The sequence below is a fragment of the Coregonus clupeaformis genome, chromosome 20, assembly GCF_020615455.1.
Source record: "Coregonus clupeaformis isolate EN_2021a chromosome 20, ASM2061545v1, whole genome shotgun sequence".
NCBI lineage: Eukaryota > Metazoa > Chordata > Actinopteri > Salmoniformes > Salmonidae > Coregonus > Coregonus clupeaformis.
The window spans coordinates 23573064-23595213 of record NC_059211.1 but is presented as its reverse complement, the minus strand read 5'-3'; the positions used below and the strand labels follow the sequence as shown (position 1 = coordinate 23595213).

The window sequence follows — 22150 nt, the reverse complement described above, 5'->3', positions numbered from 1 at the left end:
AGAAGGGTAGAACAAAGTCGACAATATTTCTTACGATCAAAAGCTCAAATTAGTTATTTGTTCTCAAGCATTAAGAAACTAGGGCAATTGCTGAATTGGGATGAATTAGTGTTGTGTCCCTGATGTAAACATTCTAAAATTGGATAAATTAAACATTCTGATAAATATTACACAGTCATTATGGGTAAATATTTTAACTTAGGCCCTCATTTGCATCTAAATGAATTGGTTTTTTAATACAATTGCAGACATTTTAATTGCACTGTAGAGTAGAGATAAGGCTATTCGATATAAAAAGAGGATGACTAAATCAGGGATTGTAGGGTTGCAGTCATTATATTATTTCTTATCGAGAGAAATAAATATACCTTTGAATATGAGTGTGTGTTTGTGATTGTGTGTTAAATGTGAGAGAGGAAAAGGTAAAGAGTGACAGTGACAAATTCACAGGTAGAGAAGAGAGAGCGGCGAATGCAGAAGGGAGAGGGATATAGATAGAGGAATTGTGATTACACATTTTCAGTCTTGTTAAGTTGGTGACAGCCTTCATTATACAAAGCCTGGAAGATCGATGGCCGGGGTCTGACTCTAATACTAACGAAACTCAGATCGTTAAACTTTTGGGAAATGAGGACAGAAATTGATTAAAATATTTATGAGTCCAATTAATCTCTTAAGGGTAACTTCTTCTACTAATGGGCATTGAGGCATGAGGAGGCCACCTTTAGGATGAAATCAATCATCGGATGGACTGGCAATTGTGTCTGACACAGTAAAGTAGTGGAGCTGTGCCACACCCTCTGCCCTTCAGGTCCAAACTCAGCCTCCAGAGACAAAGCTCCCTTATAGGCTCTACATTGAGCTCATAACCTAACACAATAGTCTCATTATACTATGCCCCATTCTGTCAATAAGTATTCAGTGACGTTCTTTAACCAACAGGTGTTATGCTTTATCACTGGTTATGAGCATGTCTGAGCCCTTGTAATGTTTTATTATGTTATAAATTGATTATGGTGTCTAATCCTTCAATTCACCAAACACTAAAACATGGACAAATCTGAACATAGACAGTATGCAAAAAAACTGTGCAAACAGTACAGTGCTATTACAATGTATTCCCCACAATGTGGAGTTGTAAAATGGCAGCCAGTTCTCCTCAGGTCTTGAGCAGTTAATGAGAATAGTGTCAACAGCTCGGAATGTCTTCATACCTCCTGCACCTCAGAGCTGTTTGCTTTCCTTTTAATTAAAACAGCTGAGATTATTCTAATTATCTCTCCTCTCAGGTAATCCAGCTCTGAATGAAAACCAAACAGAATGAAGACTGACCCTGGGGATAGCAAAGGAAAGCACATTGTGGCAAGAAGACATAGCAGAATCCAAGGAGAGGAACAAAAATCTCTGGAGATTTCTTTGTTGAAACGAGTTGACTAACATACCAACATACCACCTCCGCTATGACCACCCCAACGGTGCTTCTTCTGGTTTTGGTTTGTATGTGGGAGGAGCAGCGAGGAGAGAGCTCACTAACTGTTAGTTTACCAATTCCAGTTCAGAACATTCAGGAAGCCCTAACAGATCCGAGCGCTGGAGAAAACAATGTCTCTCTAGTGAATCATGGTGAGAATGCTGAGGGTCTTATGACCACCCACATCCCACTGGCTCCTGGATTAACAGAAAAAGGAAAGAATGGCCTGGATGAACTGGTACAGATATCAACCCAAACTGCCTTTACCCTTCACACCACTTTGAATGTAATTACATCCAAGAGTGAAGCTGTGGATAATGGGTATAATGTTCACACTCAGTCACTGGAGGCAGATCCCAATGGAGACCCAAGCCATCATTTGAAACTCCAGACTGACTTCCATCCAGAGTCCAGAGTTCTTCCAAAGAGCATCTCTAGGCGGAGCTTGGTGTCTCAGGCAGAGGGGGTGGGGATAACTCTAACAGGGGAGGGGCCTCGCTCTCGTCGTAGGCGGAGCTGGCAGTGGAACCAGTTCTTTGTGATAGAGGAGTACAGAGGACCAGAACCAGTGCTCATCGGACGGGTAAGGCCTCATCACAACAAATGCTCATATACTGTATGTCATTAAAAGTACAGTGTGATTTCAGTGTTATGAAAATGTTCATACTTGTAGCTTTGGTTCAGTTATTCCTAGAACAACAGCATGATGATACAGTACTCTACTAGTCAGACATACTGTAGTTCACTAAGGATAGTCAGTTTGTACGGTAGGTCGCACCACACCAACAAGGTCGCACCACACCAACAACACCACAGAGCTGACAGGAAGTCAGTGTTCAACCAGTCTGATGATGAGATGATTGAAGATGTTTTAAACCAGTTCGCACCTGATCCATCTAGATCCTGGGAGGTTACTTGTAGCACTTCACAGGCAAAGCGCTGGGCTGTTAATGCAGCTGCTGGCAGCTTGAATGTGTATGTGGATTATATTAGCTGTAACGCTAACAGGGAACTCTGCCAGCCACAGTAGCAGCAGCATACTTTATTATGACACCACAGTTTGGAGCCTCATCAACCAACACTGTGTATACCATATAAACGTTTCATCTTCCTCTCTGCCTGGTATTGATACAGTCAGGGAGGGATGGTAGTCCAGCGATGGAGACATGATACTCTTTCTAGTTGTAGTTAGTGCACAAGTCTGATTCTGGGCTTGAGATAGCTATGATGTCATACGGGAAATCGCATAGGGAGGAGTTTTTTTTTGGTTGCAGCTTGTAGGGCTTTAAGAGAGTTTGATAGTTTCATACATACATCAACGCTCAGACTCACACACATGATTAGAGTGTATGTTCTATGCTGTTTGAAAGACATTGATAGTAAACATTGAGTGGGGTAAGATACAGTACGTGATGGCAATGAATGAGACATTTTCAGGAGGAGAAAATCAACAAGCAGAAGATAGACTGAAGATCCTTGCAATACTGTAAGCGAGGAGGAGAGAAAAGTGAAATGAAAGAGAGTGGGGAGAGTGACAACAGGATGGGGAAAGACAAGTAGCCCTCTGGGAATTCCATCAGAGATCATTTCAAAAAATAATTCCCCTCCACTGTTTTGTTTTTATGGATTGGATAAGTTTCAACCCCGCAGAGAAAACATTTTGCAATGGCGACTGATGCACAGCAGGACTGAGCTAGCAATTAGATTGAGAGTAGGGGGTATGGGTTGGTGAGAGAGAGGGTGGGGGGGTTAGGCGAGTGAGATGGAAGAATGACAAAGATGTCTCTGGTGGTGATGCGTGGGACCCGAATAAAAGCAGATTTAAGGAGGAAGAAGAGGAGGGGGGTGTTGGAGAAAATAAACCCCCTACTCCCTCATCTAGCATTTCTTACTGTGTGTTATCATGTGTTTCTTTAATCCCTAACTGCACACTCAACTACATACACACACACAGCTTCCCTCTTTTTCTTGCTCCCTCTCTAACACACATATCATACACACGCACACACACTCGCACACAGAGACACTTGTGTATTACGGCTGTATACACCTGCGGTTTATGAATTACAGTTGACATGTATACCAATGTGTTTATGCACCGCTTTGGTATTCTTGGGAAGAAGAAATGCACATCTATGTGATTTAAGGCCTAGGGGCCATAATACTCTTTCGCTCTTGCTCTCTCCAGGCTTATGTGACATAATAATATTCATAATGTTCCTTGCCTATTGCTTGTCTTGAATTTAATTATCATGTGAAAAATATAATAACCACAGTTTGACCACAAAGCTGTGTCCATATTAATGTAAAAACCTGCAGTATATTGCTCAGTAAATATCAAACAACCCATGCTGCTTACTATAGTTAAAATAATGGGTTGTGGTTTAAGACAGAGGTTGTGTTGGTCTGTAACGGAGGGTCCGCAGCGGAGCAGAGGAAAGGATGTGATGTGAATAAGCCTAGTGGATTATGAACATGTGCAGATGTGCCTTAAGGGGAGTGAGATGTGAAGGTTCCTGGTCAGAAAGCCTTCCCTGTGTGATGAAGGCTGAGTAATCCCTTTAGCTTTCTATTTCTGTGTGTCTGGCCTTTTACCCAACCAGCTCCCTGTAATATCCCACAACTGCCATTAAATACTGAACAAGCAAGCACTGTTTACTGCAAAGTAACATGGGCAGACACACAGAGACAGATAGAGAGACAGAGGAAGAAAGAGAGAGAGAGAGGAACAGATATGCAGATGGACTGTCAGAGAGAGAGGCACGTTCCCAGAGAGAGAGAGAGAGAAAGGGTGACAGAAAAACAAAGTTAAGGGGCGATACAGAGACAAGCAAACAGATGGATTCAGAAACAGACAGATGGACAGAACAGAATAGAAGACAGAAAGAGCGACACATGCAGATGGACACTTTCGGCTGTCAGTGTTCTGCATGTGTGAGCAGGACATTTGGGGCCACTGTCCACAGTCATGTGCTTTCACCCCCTAACAATCCCCCAGTGGCCTGCTTGGTCCAATGAGTTAATTAGCTGTACGCATCAGTACTCATTCAGCTCCCCTCTGTCCCCTTCACACCTGGTGCCATTCAATTCACACTTACTGAATACCACATCTTGAGCTTGATTCAATCGCTCATTTTACAATCACATGTTTTTGTTTAGGTCGATGATAAATGGTGCTAATGAGGGATGCATTGTCTGTGTCAGTGGTGGCTCGGAGACAATATGTCAAAAGCATCAGTTAAACTATAAACCCTGGCCTTTTAGAGAATAGAGCAGAGAGAACAAAAGTCACTCATTAAGCTAGGCTCAATCCATCCAGCAGAATCCATAGATTACTTTTATGACTTTATTTTTCTGTCTATACCCATCTCCTTCAGCTGCACACAGATATGGACAGGGGCGATGGGCGTACTAAGTACATATTAGAAGGAGAGGGGGTGGGGTCTGTGTTTGTCATCGATGGGAACACAGGCAACATCCACGTCACCAAGTCCCTGGATCGAGAGGACAAGGACCAGTACCGCTTGATTGCTACAGCAACCGACCGCCAGACAGGCCGCGCCCTCGAACCCTCGTCCACATTCATCATTAGAGTTCAGGACATCAATGACAACCCACCTGTCTTCCAGGACGAGCCATACACCGCCACCGTGCCCGAGATGGCCAATATAGGTACTATACGTGACTGACAGGACTCCAGCCCTGATCTGTGATTTACATTACAGTCTAGTCAGGCTGTCTCAAGGGCTTATTTGTCATTCCTGTAGTCTCACCACTCCATCTCTCTCTAACAGGTACATCCATAATCCAGGTGACAGCCACGGATGCAGATGACCCTACGTATGGTAACAGTGCCAGGCTGGTGTATGCTGTGACCCAGGGCCAGCAGTATTTCTCTGTGGATCCTCAGACAGGTCTGGTGGGCCTATAATACACACTCCTATCAAGCTACAGTGCATTCGGAAAGTATTCAGACCCCTTGACTTTTTCCACAGTTACGTTACAGCCTTATTCTAAACATTTTAAAACTGAAATATTACATTTACATAAGTATTCAGACCCTTTACTCAATACTTTGTTGAAGCACCTTTGTTGAAGCGATTACAGCCTCGAGCATTCTTGGGTATGATGCTACAAGCTTGGCACACCTGTATTTGGGGAGTTTCTCCCATTCTTCTCTGCAGATCCTCTCAAGCTCTGTCAGGTTGGATTGGGAGCGTTGTTGCACAGCTATTTTCAGGTCTCACCAGAGATGTTAGATTGGGTTCAAGTCCGGGCTCTGGCTGGGCCACTCAAGGACATTCAGAGACTTGTCACGAAGCCACTCCTGCGTTGTCTTGGCTGTGTGCTTAGGGTCGTTGTCCTGTTGGAAGGTGAACCTTCACCCCAGTCTGAGGTCCTGAGTGCTCTGGAGCAGGTTTTCATCAAGGATCTCTCTGTACTTCATTCATCTTTCCCTTGATCCTGACTAGTCTCCCAGTCCCTGCCGATGAAAAACATCCCCACAGCATGATGCTGCCACCACCATGCTTCACCATAGGGATGGTTCCAGGTTTCCTCCAGATGTGACGCTTGGCATTCAGGCCAAAGAGTTCAATCTTGGTTTCATCAGACCAGATAATCTTGTTTCTCATGGTCTGAGAGTCTTTAGGTGCCTTTTGGCAAACTCCAAGCGGGCTGTCATGAGCCTTTTACTGAGGAGTGGCTTCCGTCTGGCCACTCTACCATAAAAACCTGATTGGTGGAGTGCTGCAGAGATGGTTGTCCTTCTGGAAGGTTCTCCCATCTCCACAGAGGAACTCTGGAGCTCTGGCAGAGTGACCATCGGGTTCTTGGTCACCTCCCTGACCAAGGCCCTTCTCCCGCGATTGCTCAGTTTGGCCGGGCGGCCAGCTCTAGGAAGAGTCTTGGTGGTACCAAACTTCTTCCATTTAAGAATGGAGGCCACTGTGTTCTTGGGGACCTTCAATGCTGCAGACATTTTTTGATACCCTTACCCAGATCTGTGCCTCGACACAGTCCTGTCTCGGAGCTCTACGGACAATACCTTCGACCTCATGGCTTGGTTTTTGCACTGACATGCACTGTCAACTGTGGGACATTATATAGACAGGTGTGTGCCTTTCCAAATCATGTCCAATCAATTGAATTTACCACAGGTGAACTCCAATCAAGTTGTAGAAATATCTCAAGGAAGATCAATGGAAACAGGATGCACCTGAGCTCAATTTCAAGTCTCATAGCAAAGGGTCTGAATACTTATGTAAATAAGGTATTTCTGTTTTTTTCCAAACATTTCTAAAAACCTGTTTTCACTTTGTCATTATGGGGTATGGTTTGTAGATTGATGAGGATTTGTATTTATTTAATCAATTTTAGAATAAGGCTGTAAAGCAGGGTTGCCCAACCCTGTTCCTGGATAGCTACCCTCCTGTAGGTTTTCGCTCCAACCCCAGGTGTTACTAACCTGATTCATCTTATCAACATGCTAATTCTTAGAATCAGGTGTGCTAGATTAGGGTTGGAGCAAAAACCTACAGGACGGTAGCTCTCCAGGAACAGGGTTGGGCAGTCCTGCTGTAAAGTAACAAAATGTGGAAAAGGTCAAGGGGTCTGAATACTTTCCGAAGTCACTGTCCATGTTAGCCATATGGTAACCATGATGATGAACAGACTACAGTATGCCCTGTGATCTGTAAAGATACCATATTGTGTACTTCTGTGGTCTGTATGTACAGCCATAGACAGTCCACAGGTATTCTATGTACATAAAGGCTTGTGACATAGCAATTGTGACATAGCAATATGTGACATTAAAGCAGATTACTCATCCTGGTGCAGTCTGCTTGCCCCTTCAGCTGTGATCATTGTCATTGCAATGCGTCATGTGGTAATTTACTGTCCTCTGTCCTCTCCTCGTCCTCTCTGCCAGGTGTCCTACGTACTGCTGTAACTGACATGGACAGGGAGAGTCAGGACACATATCTGGTCGTCCTTGAGGCCAAAGACATGGGGGGGCACCTGGGGGGGATGTCAGGGACGACCACAGTCACTGTAAGGCTGAGTGATGTCAACGACAACCCCCCTCACTTCAGAAAGAGTGAGCAACATTACTGTTACTGTTTTGTTATTGGCATATGTCATGTATTACAGCCTAGTAACGCTCCATTCGTGTGTGTGTGTGTGTGTGTGTGTGTGTGTGTGTGTGTGTATGCATGCATGTGTGCGTGTGTGTGATTAGAGTGATGAAATGCCTTGTAATGTGGCACTTGTGATGGTGCAATGATCTCTCTGCTGCTAAGAGCACCTTTAGGGTCTTCTCTGCCAGGGTTGTGTCACGCAACTGTCAAGGGGTGCTGAAGGTGGGTGTGGTGCATGAATCAAGCGCAGGACGCAGAAGCTCAGTCCAAAAGACTTTAGTGCAATATTCACGTAGAAAATAAGCACAATAAGCCCGAAGGCGAAATAACGGCGCACACAGGCGTCAAACAAACGGCGCACTAACATGTGCGAAAAACCTCTCCAAAACACTGGAGGGAAGTACGTAGCTCCAACACGAAACAGAAGAGCAATCACACACAAAGACAAACACACACAACGAGAACTTAATAGGACACTAACGAGGACTAACAAGACACAGGTGTACAACATCAAGACAAAACCAAACGAACATGAAACATAGATCGGTGGCAGCTAGTACTCCGGGGACGACGACCGCCGAAGCCTGCCCAAACCAGGAGGAGGAGCAGCCTCGGCCGAAACCGTAACAGCAACAGCTGTGAGAAGAGACTGTGCTTTAATTTTAGGGTGTGTTGCTTGATATGCGCATGTGGCTCTTTTTTCATCATTGCAAACTAATTAATAAATACCATGAATGAGCTGCTTTCCTCTTCCTCCTCCTCCTTCTCACCATTATCATCACCATCGTCTTCAGCATCATTATTATATAATTGTCATCAATCTGAATTAATAACATCTTGAGATTGCTCTTTTAGGTTTCTCAACAGCACTAAGCTAGCCCTTCATGGAAAACAGTGAGAGATAATGTCAGTCTTTTCTTATCCAAGCGCTTCTACATTCTATTCTATTAATATTTCATCTAAAGTTCAGTCGTTTCTGCTCCAATAGACAATAAAATCACTGCCGAATATAACGCTCTGAGACACAATACATTCCTCTATACTGTGTTCCTATTTTTATCACTTTCCCTCTCCTTTCTTGCTGTCCCGTCACTCTTCCCCCTCTTTATTTGTGTTTAGTGAGTCCGCCAGATCAGAGGCAGTAGGGTTGACATCGTGTTATATTGATAGGTTAGTGAATTGGACTGTCACGCCCTGACCTATAGAACTCTAGTTAGTTTGGTCAGGGTGTGAATATCATTTGTGTGTTTTTCTATGTGGGGATTCTATGTTTGTATTTCTATGTTTGGCCGGGTGTGATTCCCAATCAGAGGCAGCTGTCGCTCGTTGTCTCTGATTGGGGATCATACTTAGGCAGCCAGTTTTCCTGCCTGTGTTGTGGGATCTTGTTTGTTTTCGGTGAGTTTGGGCTTGTTAGTGGATAGCCTTCCGACGTCACGTTTCGTTGTCTTTTGTATGTTTATTCAGTTCAATAAACATGTATGCATTTCACGCTGCGCCTTGGTCTGACCCGTTCATCAACGATCGTGACATGGACCCTATTGCTGTCCTCCTGAGCATTCGAAATGTAATGAGTACTTTTGGGTGTCAGAAAAATGAATGGGAGTAAAAAGTACATATTGTCTTTAGGAATGTAGTGGAGTAAAAGTTGTCAAAAATATAAATAGTAAACTACAGATACAGTGCCTTGCAAAAGTATTCATCCCACTTGGCGTTTTTCCTATTTTGTTGCATTACAACCTGTAATTTAAATTGATTTTTATTTGGATTTCATGTAATGGACATACACAAAATAGTCCAAATTGGTGAAGTGAAATGAAAAAAATTACTTGTTTCAAATAATTCTAAAAAATAAATAACGTAAAAGTGGTGCGTACGTACGTATTCACCCCCTTTGCTATGAAGCCCCTAAATAAGATCTGGTGCAACCAATTACCTTCAGAAGTCACATAATTAGTTAAATAAAGTCCACCTGTGTGCAATCTAAGTGTCACATGATCTCAGTATATATACACCTGTTCTGATAGGCCCCAGAGTCTGCAACATCCCTAAGCAAGGGGCACCACAAAGCAAGCGGCACCATGAAGACCAAGGAGCTCTCCAAACAGGTCAGGGACAAAGTTGTGGAGAAGTACAGATCAGGGTTGGCTTATAAAAAAATATCCACAATTTTGAACATCCCACAGAGCACCATTATATCCATTATTAAAAAATTGAAAGAATATGGCACCACAACAAACCTGCCAAGAGAGGGCCGCCCACCAAAACTCACGGACCAGGCAAGGAGGGCATCAATCAGAGGCAACAAAGAGACCAAAGATAACCCTGAAGGAGCTGCAAAGCTCCAAGGCAGAGATTGGAGTATCTGTCCATAGGACCACTTTAAGCAGTACACTCCACAGAGCTGGGCTTCACGGAAAAGTGGCCAGAAAAAAGCAATTGCTTGAAGAAAAAAAGAAGCAAACACGTTTGATGTTCGCCAAAAGGCATGTGTGAGATTCTCCATACATATGGATAAGGTACTCTGGTCAGATGAGACTAAAATTGAGCTTTTTGGCCATCAAGGAAAACGCTATGTCTGGCGCAAACCCAACACCCCTCATCACCCCGAGAACACCATCCCCCACAGTGAAGCATGGTGGTGGCAGCATCATGCTGGGGGGATGTTTTTTATTGTCAGGGACTGGGAAACTGGTCAGAATTGAAGGAATGATGGATGGCGCTAAATACAGGGAAATTCTTGAGGGAAACCTGTTTCAGTCTTCCAGAGATTTGAGACTGGGACGGAGGTACACCTTCCAGCAGGACAATGACCCTAAGCATACTGCTAAAGCAACACTTGAGTGGTTTAAGGGAAACATTTAAATGTCTTGGAATGGCCTAGTCAAAGCCCAGACCTCAATCCAATTGAGAATCTGTGGTATGACTTAAAGATTGCTGTACACCAGCGGAACCCATCCAACTTGAATGAGCTGGAGCAGTTTTGCCTTGGAGAATGGGCAAAAATCACAGTGGCTAGATGTGCCAAGCTTATAGAGACATACCCCAAGAGACTTGCAGCTATAATTGCTGCAAAAGGTGGCCCTACAAAGTATTGACTTTGGGGGGGTGAATAGTTATGCACGCTTAAGTGTTCTGTTTTTTTGTCTAATTTCTTGTTTGTTTCACAATAAAAAAGATTTTGCATCTTCAAAGTGGTAGGCATGTTGTGTAAATGAAATGATACAAACCCCCAAAAATGCCAAGGGGGGTGAATACTTTCGCAAGCCACTGTACCCCAAGAAACGACTTAAGTAGTACTTTAAAGTACACTGCTCAAAAAAATTAAGGGAACACTTAAACAACACAATGTAACTCCAAGTCAATCACACTTCTGTGAAATCAAACTGTCCACTTAGGAAGCAACACTGATTGACAATAAATGTCACATGCTGTTGTGCAAATGGAATAGACAACAGGTGGAAATTATAGGCAATTAGCAAGACACCCCCAATAAAGAAGTGGTTCTGCAGGTGGTGACCACAGACCACTTCTCAGTTCCTATGCTTCCTGGCTGATGTTTTGGTCACTTTTGAATGCTGGCGGTGCTTTCACTCTAGTGGTAGCATGAGACGGAGTCTACAACCCACACAAGTGGCTCAGGTAGTGCAGCTCATCCAGGATGGCACATCAATGCGAGCTGTGGCAAGAAGGTTTGCTGTGTCTGTCAGCGTAGTGTCCAGAGCATGGAGGCGCTACCAGGAGACAGGCCAGTACATCAGGAGACGTGGAGGAGGCCGTAGGAGGGCAACAACCCAGCAGCAGGACCGCTACCTCCGCCTTTGTGCAAGGAGGAGCAGGAGGAGCACTGCCAGAGCCCTGCAAAATGACCTCCAGCAGGCCACAAATGTGCATGTGTCTGCTCAAACGGTCAGAAACAGACTCCATGAGGGTGGTATGAGGGCCCGACGTCCACAGGTGGGGGTTGTGCTTACAGCCCAACACCGTGCAGGACGTTTGGCATTTGCCAGAGAACACCAAGATTGGCAAATTCGCCACTGGCGCCCTGTGCTCTTCACAGATGAAAGCAGGTTCACACTGAGCACATGTGACAGACGTGACAGAGTCTGGAGATGCCGTGAGAACGTTCTGCTGCCTGCAACATCCTCCAGCATGACCGGTTTGGCGGTGGGTCAGTCATGGTGTGGGGTGGCATTTCTTTGGGGGGCCGCACAGCCCTCCATGTGCTCGCCAGAGGTAGCCTGACTGCCATTAGGTACCGAGATGAGATGCTCAGACCCCTTGTGAGACCATATGCTGGTGCGGTTGGCCCTGGGTTCCTCCTAATGCAAGACAATGCTAGACCTCATGTGGCTGGAGTGTGTCAGCAGTTCCTGCAAGAGGAAGGCATTGATGCTATGGACTGGCCCGCCCGTTCCCCAGACCTAAATCCAATTGAGCACATCTGGGACATCATGTCTCGCTCCATCCACCAACGCCACGTTGCACCACAGACTGTCCAGGAGTTGGCGGATGCTTTAGTCCAGGTCTGGGAGGAGATCCCTCAGGAGACCATCCGCCACCTCATCAGGAGCATGCCCAGGCGTTGTAGGGAGATCATACAGGCACGTGGAGGCCACACACACTACTGAGCTTCATTTTGACTTGTTTTAAGGACATTACATCAAAGTTGGATCAGCCTGTAGTGTGGTTTTCCACTTTAATTTTGAGGGTGACTCCAAATCCAGACCTCCGTGGGTTAAAAAATCTGATTACCATTGATAATTTTTGTGTGATTTTGTTGTCAGCACATTCAACTATGTAAAGAAAAAAGTATTTAATAAGATTATTTCATTCATTCAGATCTAGGATGTGTTATTTTAGTGTTCCCTTTATTTTTTTGAGCAGTGTATATTTACCTCAGTACTTTACGACACTGGAGCCAGGCAACTGCCAAACCCTGATGTCACAGACTACTGCACTTTGGCTGCCATTTCCTAGGCTATAAGACGCCCATAGAAACATTTGTAATTTGGTTTTCATCATTACTGTAAACATTTTCCCTGAGGACTACTGGATGACTACTTCATCATTTTATGATGTGGTCCTCTGTAGCTCAGCTGGTAGAGCACGGCGCTTGTAACGCCAAGGTAGTGGGTTCGAGCCCCGGGACCACCCATACACCAAAAAAATGTATGCACGCATGACTGTAAGTCGCTTTGGATAAAAGCGTCTGCTAAATGGCATATTATTATTATTTATTATTATGATCTAAATTATATGTTTAGTCTCTCTCTCGCTCTCTCTCTCTCTCTCTCTAGGTGCCTGGTCATTCTCTATCTCTGAGCTGGCAGCACCAGGGGTGGAGGTGGGTCGCCTCTCAGCAACAGATGCTGATCTGGGAGATAATGCCATGCTGGAATATACCATCCTGGACGGAGAGGAGGGGGACACATTTAACATCACCGGAAGAGACCAAGAAGCTGTCATTGTACTAAACAAGGTGAGAAATAAATAAGGGAGACCAGATGAATACTGTACGTAGCTCTTAATCAGACTCAAGTCAAAAACATCCACAATGGCGTAAAATGAGGATTAAACTAAGCATAGCTCCTCCAAGGCACTCTTACCAGGAAGTTAATTCAGTGAAAAACATATAAAACAGCACGACAGTGTTGCCTGTGGAGACTTCAGTCAGCCATAGTCAGGCCTGGTAATAGGATGCTTTGAATAAATATTTGGTCTGGAAACAGTAATTTAACAGTTTTCCCTTGCATTCCTGTTGTGTGATTGCACGAATACTGCAAATTTAAAGATATGCTCTGGAACATTGTATTTTTAAAACCTCTCGCTTTTGACCACGAAAATCCCTAGTTTGAAAGCAACTTTTTTTCTTGACGCTGTGCTGCGCCATTTTCCCCCACGTGTGCCAGATCCCAAGCAATTTGAGTTCAACCAATGAGCTTCAGCCCCTCGCCATATGAGTGACAGCTAGCAAGATGCACACACAGCAGAGCGAGAGAGAAGATATGTGACGTAGTACGCCATTTTTGGGGGACCAATATTGGCTTGTGAGTGCTACTTTCTAAGCTACTGGCTAAAAAGTATACAAAAGTACCGGAGAATTCCTTTAATTATCTCAAACAAAGCATTATCTCACCATGGGTGGCTTGAAAATAAGCAATAGACAAAAAGGGATTCAAATACCATGGACTGTTTGCACAACTAATACAAAAATGAAAGATTCTGACTAGCAGTTGAATTTAAATCACCAACTGGAAAATAGGCTGTGAGCCTGTGTTTTTTTCAGTGTTGTGTCGAGTACATGGGGCATCGCAAGCTCCATTTAACAAAGTTTGTGAGACAAGGGTGAGAGTATGAGATAGAATGAGGTAATGATTAGTGAATGTGGGAGTGAAATAATTATGGAACAAGGGTAGGAAAAGGGCATGATGAAAAGAGGGGGAGCAAGAGAGTGTTCGAGTTAGGGAGGGAGATAGAGAAGAAGCAAAGGAGAGAGATAAATAATAGACAAAAATTGTTAAAGAAAAGTATAGTAAAACATAATTGGCTGTATTTCTCTCCTCAGTTGCTGGACTATGAGAGTCGCAGTTCATTCTCGTTCTCAGTGGAAGTTGTGAACCCCGTGGTGGATGCTCGGTTCCTAAGGAAAGGTCCCTTTAAGGACCGTGCAACCGTATGGGTCATGGTCCTCAACGCAGACGAGCCCCCCCGCTTCTCCCGGTCCCGTTACCGTCTGGATGTGTCTGAGAACTGTCCTTCTGTCTGCAGCGTGGGCCGAGTATCTGCTGTTGACCCAGACACAGGACAAAGCACCAACATCAGGTAGGCTACACTCACTTAGTCAGCCAGTCAGTCCGTCAGTCTGTCTGCCTGTCACTCACTCACATTTTCTTTACTCAAACTATTCTCTCTCCCCCTCCTTCTCTCCCCCCTGTCGCTCTCTTTCAGGTACTCCATTGATCCCCAGTCTGACCTGGAGGCTCTGTTCCGTATTGCTTCTGACAGCGGCCTTATCACTACGGTGATGGAGTTGGACCGGGAGCGCGAGCAATGGCATAATATCACTGTCATCGCCACACAGAGAGGTATGAGGTTCCAGTCCTCTCAGCCTCAGCTGCCCACAGGCAATACAAGCGCTCTGGCTTAGTACAGAGTCAAGTTTTCCCTCATATCACTCATTGTAGCCCTGGTGATGGCTGTGAAATGCTGTGATGAAGTTGAAGTTAAACTCACCAGGCACTCCTTTCCTTTTCCAGACAATCCCAACCTTGTGACCAGGGTTGTGGTTGCCATAGAGACACTGGACCAGAATGATAATGCACCAGAGTTGGACAGGCAGTACACAACGTCTGTGTGTGACTCCAGTACCCCTGGACAGGTCAGTGCTTCTAACACTTACACACATAACTCTGACACTGCACTTTATCAGTCTGTCTATCTATAGCCCTGCATGCTGATAACCATAATGCTAATTTCTGACTTCAACCTTCAGGACAATTATTTTTAGAAGTCTTTGAAGACTCTCCTATTCCTTTTATTGTCTCCTTTTATGAAATTGACTCAAGATCAATTGAGTCACTGTTTCTGTTTCTCTTCTTCACCTTATTGGTGTAATGAGTCCCGTTTCTCCAGAGTAATTTTTCTCCAATGCCATTTGGCTGAGTTGTGTGACTGAGTTGTGTGACTGAGTTGTGTGACTGTAACCAGGTTTCCATCCAACCTTTTTATGCGATTAAAATACATGTCGGATACAATTTTTATGACAGGCCTGATGGAAACCGCAAATTTGTCGGTAAACTCCGGTCTGGAGCGTGAAGTCACGAGCTCTGCTGGTCGGCTACTGCGTAGCAACTGTTCTTATTATACCTCAGTGGTAGCTACCTAGCGGTGCCAAAAGCTCTGGTCTGCCCTAGAAAGCCTATATAAATTACGATCACCAGAACGGCCAAAGCCCTCAAAAAATGGACGCCCATTTTGGCCTCTAAAATTAGTTTATCATGATCAAATTCGATCCCCACGGTGAATTATTTTCAAGTTCGCTACAAATCGAGATATTTAATGAAATAGTGATCCATTCTGACTACTATATTTGTCCAATCATGGGCTGGTAGGCTACAAGGAGGTTCCCAGTTAACTCTCTCAGGCAGGATGAAAACAACTACATCGACCATGATCCTTTGCTAGTTATGGTCACTTTCACCATGATTTTTTTGGTGCCATTCAACCCCATTCAGCAATATCAAAGATTTTTAACCCAAGATGGACCACAGCCTGTCTTTTCCAATGGAAGCAAATTAATCATAGAGGGCAAAACAAGCAAGGAGGTGGGCCGAGCCAAGCACGAGCTAGCGAGATCTTTTTGGCACGTTCTAGCATGTATTTGCATATTTCCGTTAGGAAATGCCTACTCTGTGAAGTGCACGTGTGCAATAACTAAATTCGCCCTTGCACTCCTTCTAAGCAATAAAAAAAATTGAGACTTTGGAAAAGGGTAAAGTATACAAACCTTAGTCCACTACAGATTATCGTTTTGGGAACAGAAAACTGTATTGAGATCAAATGTTTCAATGATGAGAGAATTTGCAGAATGACAGAATTGCCAAAATACATCTCGCTCCATCTTCTCCCACTGCCGGCCACTGGGCCATATTTGGTAGTGAGTGAAAATGCCAACCGGACGCTTCAGATTTATACATCTGTTGAAACATCTGATTCAGTGTTCTATCTGTGGAATATGTTTTCCATAGGAATATGTGGATGACGTCAGCGCTATCTCTATCTACTGGTTTTAATGTCTATGCATCACGCACAGACTTTTATCAGCAACAAGTCAATTTGATGGAATCACATCTCTGGTGGGAAAATGCGGATATTTGAATATTTGCATGAAAATCTGTCGCCAATTGGATGGAAACCTAGCTTGTGAGGTCCAATAGAGGTTCTCCTCTCTCTGCTCTGTCTCCCAGGTTGTTCAGGTGGTGAGGGCAGTGGATAGGGACCAGGGAGGTCAGGACGCCACCATCCACTTCAGCATCCCTCCAGAGTCCAGCTCTGCTCTAAACCTCACCATCATGGAAAGTGGAGGTGCATTCTAGCTATGTTCAACCTCTATGTCAAGCGGTCACCCTCCTCAACCCTCTTATGCATGTCAAATCAGAAATTCTGCAACTGGATTATCAATGACAACATGCTTGTTTTTTTTACATGCTTGATGACAGTGCGCCTGCATCTTACAGTAACGATATAGGCCTGTTGAATTGAACTGAAATTCATATTATGACGTATATCTGGAGAATGGCATTCATGTACAAGTGACCTGATGACTGACTTGAGTTTCTGGTGTTATTGTCTTATTTAATCCCAGGTGCCACAGCCAGCCTGGTTCTCCAGTCGGCCCTGCAGCCCCTCCCTGACTTCTCCTCCTCCCTCCTCACCCTGCACGTGCCCATTGTGCTGCGGGATGGCGCGTCCGGCCTCACCAACACTGGGACAGTCACCGTGACCGTGTGTCCCTGTCTGAGAGGGGGCATGCGGGCCGAGGAGAGGGGGAGACAGAGGGACAGGGGCTGGGAGAGAGAGACGATATGTCTGCCCCTGCCCTCCGCCTCTCCATCACTCATCTTCAGTATGGTCACCCTGCTGGCCCTGCTGGCCTGTGTCACTACGCTGCTAGGTAAGACTGGAGGACTACTGTCTGATGTATATTACATGTACAGTGGTGTGAAAAAATGTTTGCCCCCTTCCTGATTTGTTATTTGTTTGCATGTTTGTCACACTTAAATGTTTCAGATCATCAAACACATTTCAATATTAGTCAAAGATAACACAAGTAAACACAAAATGCAGTTTTGAAATGAAGGTTGTTATTATTAAAGGAAAACAAAATCCAAACCTACATGGCCCTGTGTGAAAAAGTGTTTGCCCCCCCTGTTATAACACAACTCAACTGTGGTTTATCACACCCGAGTTCAATTCCTCTAGCCACACCCAGGCCTGATTACTGCCTCACCTGTTCTCAATCAAGGAATCACTTAAATAGGACCTGCCTGACAAAGTGAAGTAGACCAAAATATCCTCAAAAGCTAGACATCATGCTGAGATCCAAAGAAATTCAGGAACAAATGAGAAAGAAAGTAATTGAGATCCATCAGTCTGGAAAAGGTTATAAAGCCATTTCTAAAGCTTTGGGACTCCAGCGAACCACAGTGAGAGCCATTATCCACAAATGGCGAAAACATGGAACAGTGGTGAACCTTCCCAGGAGTGGCCGGCTGACCAAAATTACCCCAAGAGCGCAGCGACGACTCATCCAAGAGGTCACAAAAGACCCCACAACAACATCCAAAGAGCTGCAGGCCTCACTTGCCTCAGTTAAGCTCAGTGTTCATGACTCCGCCATAAGAAAGAGATTGGGAAAAAATGGCCTGCATGGCAGAGTTCCAAGACGAAAACCACTGCTGAGCAAAAACAACATTAAGGCTCGTCTTATTTTTACCAGAAAACATCTTGATGATCCCCAAGACCTTTAGGAAAATACTCTGTGGACTGACGAGACAAAAGTTGAACTTTTTGGAAGGTGTGTGTCCCATTAGATATGGCGTAAAAGTAACACCGCATTTCAGAAAAAGAACATCATACCAACAGTAAAATATGGTGGTGGTAGTGTGATGGTCTGGGCCTGTTTTGCTGCTTCAGGACCTGGAAGAGTTGCTGTGATAAATGGAACCATGAATTCTGCTGTCTACCAAAAAATCCTGAAGGAGAATGTCCGACCATCTGTTCGTGACCTCAAGCTGAAGCGAACTTGAGTTCTGCAGCAGGACAATGATCCAAAACACACCAGCAAGTCCACCTCTGAATGGCTGAAGAAAAACAAAATGAAGACTTTGGAGTGGCCTAGTCAAAGTCCTGACCTGAATCCTATTGAGATGCTGTGGCATGACCTTAAAAAGGCAGTTCATGCTCGAAAACCCTCCAATGTGGCTGAATTACAACAATTCTGCAAAGATGAGTGGGCCAAAATTCCTCCACAGCGCTGTAAAAGACTCTTTAAGTTATCGCAAACGCTTGATTGCAGTTGTTGCTGCTAAGGGTGGCCCAACCAGTTATTAGGTTGTAGGGGGCAATCACTTTTTCACACAGGGCCATGTGGGTTTGGATTTTGTTTTCCCTTAATAATAACAACCTTCATTTCAAAACTGCATTTTGTGTTTACTTGTGTTATCTTTGACTAATATTTAAATGTATTTGATGATCTGAAACATTTAAGTGTGACAAACATGCAAACAAATAAGAAATCAGGAAGGGGGCAAACACTTTTTCACACCACTGTATGTATGTCGGTCAGTTGGTCAGTATCCCGTGTGTGGTATTTACAATGATGTGCCTCTCTCTCTCTCCCCCAGTGGTGTGTGCTCTGTCTCTGTCTCTGCGGCATCAGAAGCAAGACTCCCACTACCCATTTGAGGAGGATGATGTGAGGGAGAACATCATTACCTACGATGACGAAGGGGGAGGGGAGGCAGACACTGCTGCCTTTGACATCACCGCGCTCCAGAGCTTACACAGAGTACAACGCATGCAGGACAGCAGGAACATGTGAGATGTGAAGTTGGTTTGTGTAGTGTGGGTGTTCGTGTGCGTGTGGCCGTGTGTTTGTGACATGTGCCGTGTGTGAGGGAGTGTGGGCGTGCAGATGTGTCTGTGTGTGTGTTCCTCTGCCTTATGCTGTTCTCTTCCAACAGATGGTACACCCAGCAGAATCAGGCCAGGGCCAGGACGTACAGCTGGCGCCGGACCCCACACTCTGCTGCGGACCCACAGCGTCCAGGCTCAGCCCCTTTGTACGGACACCTCTGCTACAACATTCACACCCTGCCTGTCCTCAGAGACTTTCACGAGGGGCCCACTCCATTCCAGTCAGGTCTGCAGCTGGCCAAACTAATGGGAACCTATGGGCTTCCTTGCAATCACATGGATAATAATTCTCTAGTCATCCAGAACCAGGGCACCTTTGATCTACTGGAGCCTGAGGCGATTCATCTCAACCCTGCTGAGCCATGGTGCCCCAGCAGAGATGGACCAGAGAGCTGGGTGGCTGACAGCAGACCCACAGAAAGAGAGGGAGGCAGGGAGACCAACGCTGACACCCAGCAGCAGCTGCATCCAGAGCAGGGACCAATCAGAGTCAGATATTAACTTTTATATATAATGGGTGTAACAATGTTGTTATTATCAACCTCAGCTGTCTCAATGTTATTTTGGTCGATCTCTCTCAGACAATTTTTCCTTTTAAAGTATTTGATATTCCTCATAAAATTGTGTATTTCCTCCCCAGACACAGCCTGAGTCTGTACTGACAGATGAAGCACTGGTTCTGAACTATTCTGTCCCAAATGGCTCATCCTCTCAGAGTCACAGCAGCAGCATCTCTTCATCAGAGCAGCAGGAGAACAAGCCAGATCTCTCTCCCTCCCAGACCACCACCACCACCGGAGCCTCCAGCTCTGCAGTAGACGATACAGATTCCTCTACTCTTCCCAGCTCAGAGAAGAATGAAGACACTGTTGGTGTTAGCCAGATAAATACTAATCACACCCACACTAATCTACTGGGGGACTCAACATACAGCATTGTGGGTTCACTAAACCAGGGCAGTGGAGGGATACCTGTGACCGGGACTACTTTGTATCCAGGCAGTGCAGAATTCCTGAATATGTATGCGCTGGGTAGGAGGGACCTGACCCCACAGCTACTGCCCGTTTCTGGAGGCATGCTGGGATACAGCAGGGGGTGGGGCTGTGGGAGGGGACTGGTGGCTGACAGGGAAGGGGGTGGGGCTAACTGTAACTCCTCCCTGCCTGTGAGGATGGAGGAGTTCCTGAAGCACCGTCTGGACCAGGTGACCTTTGACCTATCCCAGCCACCTTACGACTCACTGCAGACCTATGAGTTTGAGGGGGGGGACTCTCGGGCGGGGTCGCTGAGCTCACTGGAGAGCGAGGGAGAGAGGGAGGAGGAGAGAGTGAGGGAAGCAGTAGACGAGTTGGACAAGAAGTTCCATAGGCTAGTGAAGATAATCGAAGAGAGAGAACAAGAAAAGAAGTGTGAGAGAAGATCAGTGGAGGAGGAGACACTGGTAGGAGATGGAAGCCAGAGTTTGGTTGTCAATGTGACGAGCAAAACAGAGAATGTGGGTGAAGGGAAAGAGATCTCAAGGTGGGATTTTTAGAGAACCTGCGAATCAAAGATACTGAATAGGAGTTTGGCGAGGAGAGAAACACTGCAACGGATGCAATTTAAAAGCAATACGGGGTGTTATGCACAACTTCAGAGAGAAAGTTCTGTTCAATGACTAAACTTCCTGCTCGTTGGCAATGCAGCACAGCCGAGACATTCCAGAGGATGCATTCAGCACACCTCATGAACTCACCCTTCTGTGTTTATTAAAGAGCATATAAAATCTGTCACTTTTAGACCGCCCTTGTAACTGATATGAATAATTCACTTAAGATTTCTAAGCTAAAGTTATGAAAAATTCACTTTCTGAAATATTGATTCCCAGCCCTGAAAGCTGCATTGTTGGAAAATAGGCCTCATGAAAAATGTAATGGAATTGTGGTATTTAATATTGATAGTTTAATAGGGGCACTCTCACTCAGAACACTGTGTTCCCAAATGTATCATTTAAACTGAATTGAACCAATTTTAAAAATCACACTTGCGTAATGCACACAACGATACATGAAGCTAATGTGAATATATAGGGATGACAAAATAATCTGTACACATTACATCCTGTCAAATGGAAGCTGTTCTGATGATAACATCTCAGTAGACACTCTAGTATACAGGTGCTATGTTAAGTCACAATCAGGAGGGAGCTCCTCAGAATTGAATAGCCAACCAGGCTATGTAGTGTAATTCCCAGTAATTATAATCACAGTAGTAAATTCTATGAAATACTATGCAATTTGCACACAGACCTGAGATAATACATCCTTGAAGAAAGGAGCCTTGTAAAAAGTATAATATGTTTTCTACTATAGCGACATGATTATGTGCATATTGTAAATATCAACTTCTGCAATGTGGCGATTATTCAGTGGAGGATTTCACATAAACCAAGAAAGTGTCCCTTTATGAGTAACACTGTCATTATTTCACTCACTGAATAAGAAAAATGACATCCCTAATTTGTAGTGATTAAATGGTTGGTGTTGAATATGTCTCTTGTGACATGTTATTTCCCCCAGATAGTTCAGATATAAACATTATGTGCAATATAAACCTGTTTATTGATTTTAGGGCAGGTATATTCATGGTGGGCAGTAGTGATATTCTAGTCTTGATTTAATCTTTGCAACCCTTCCTACTGCACAAGCTTGCTCTTTCTTCAAAACCTGACATGGAATTGGGAAAGCATATACACGCAATCTTACTGTTGACTATACTATGAATAATTTAACTAAAGAATGATTAATATGACCACCAATCAATATTTCCCCCAAAAGATCCAGATAATCTGATTTGCAAA

The 22150-nt window shown here is 44.6% G+C and overlaps 1 protein-coding gene across 1 annotated transcript; it reads left to right on the top strand.

Annotated features, from left to right (window-relative positions):
• The first annotated feature begins 1977 nt into the window (after positions 1-1977).
• LOC121532894 (cadherin-24-like) lies at positions 1978-21873 on the top strand. Its single transcript, XM_041838692.2, has 14 exons — positions 1978-2054; positions 4849-5143; positions 5266-5385; positions 7404-7571; positions 12912-13093; positions 14180-14436; positions 14563-14699; positions 14871-14992; positions 16581-16698; positions 16979-17287; positions 19020-19212; positions 19359-19800; positions 19952-20832; positions 21870-21873. Exons 2-14 carry the CDS (start codon positions 4861-4863, stop codon positions 21871-21873), a joined length of 3216 nt encoding a protein of 1071 aa, XP_041694626.2. The 5' UTR covers positions 1978-2054; positions 4849-4860.
• The last annotated feature ends 277 nt before the right edge of the window (positions 21874-22150 follow it).

Excerpts from the sequence above, each read along its gene's own strand:
- LOC121532894 (XM_041838692.2), top strand. The coding sequence starts at position 4,861 with ATGGACAGGGGCGATGGGCGTACTAAGTACATATTAGAAGGAGAGGGG. Across the intron at positions 16,699-16,978 it reads CACCATCATGGAAAGTGGAG|GTGCCACAGCCAGCCTGGTT; the intron begins GTGCATTCTAGC and ends ATTTAATCCCAG. Across the intron at positions 17,288-19,019 it reads CTGTGTCACTACGCTGCTAG|TGGTGTGTGCTCTGTCTCTG; the intron begins GTAAGACTGGAG and ends TCTCTCCCCCAG.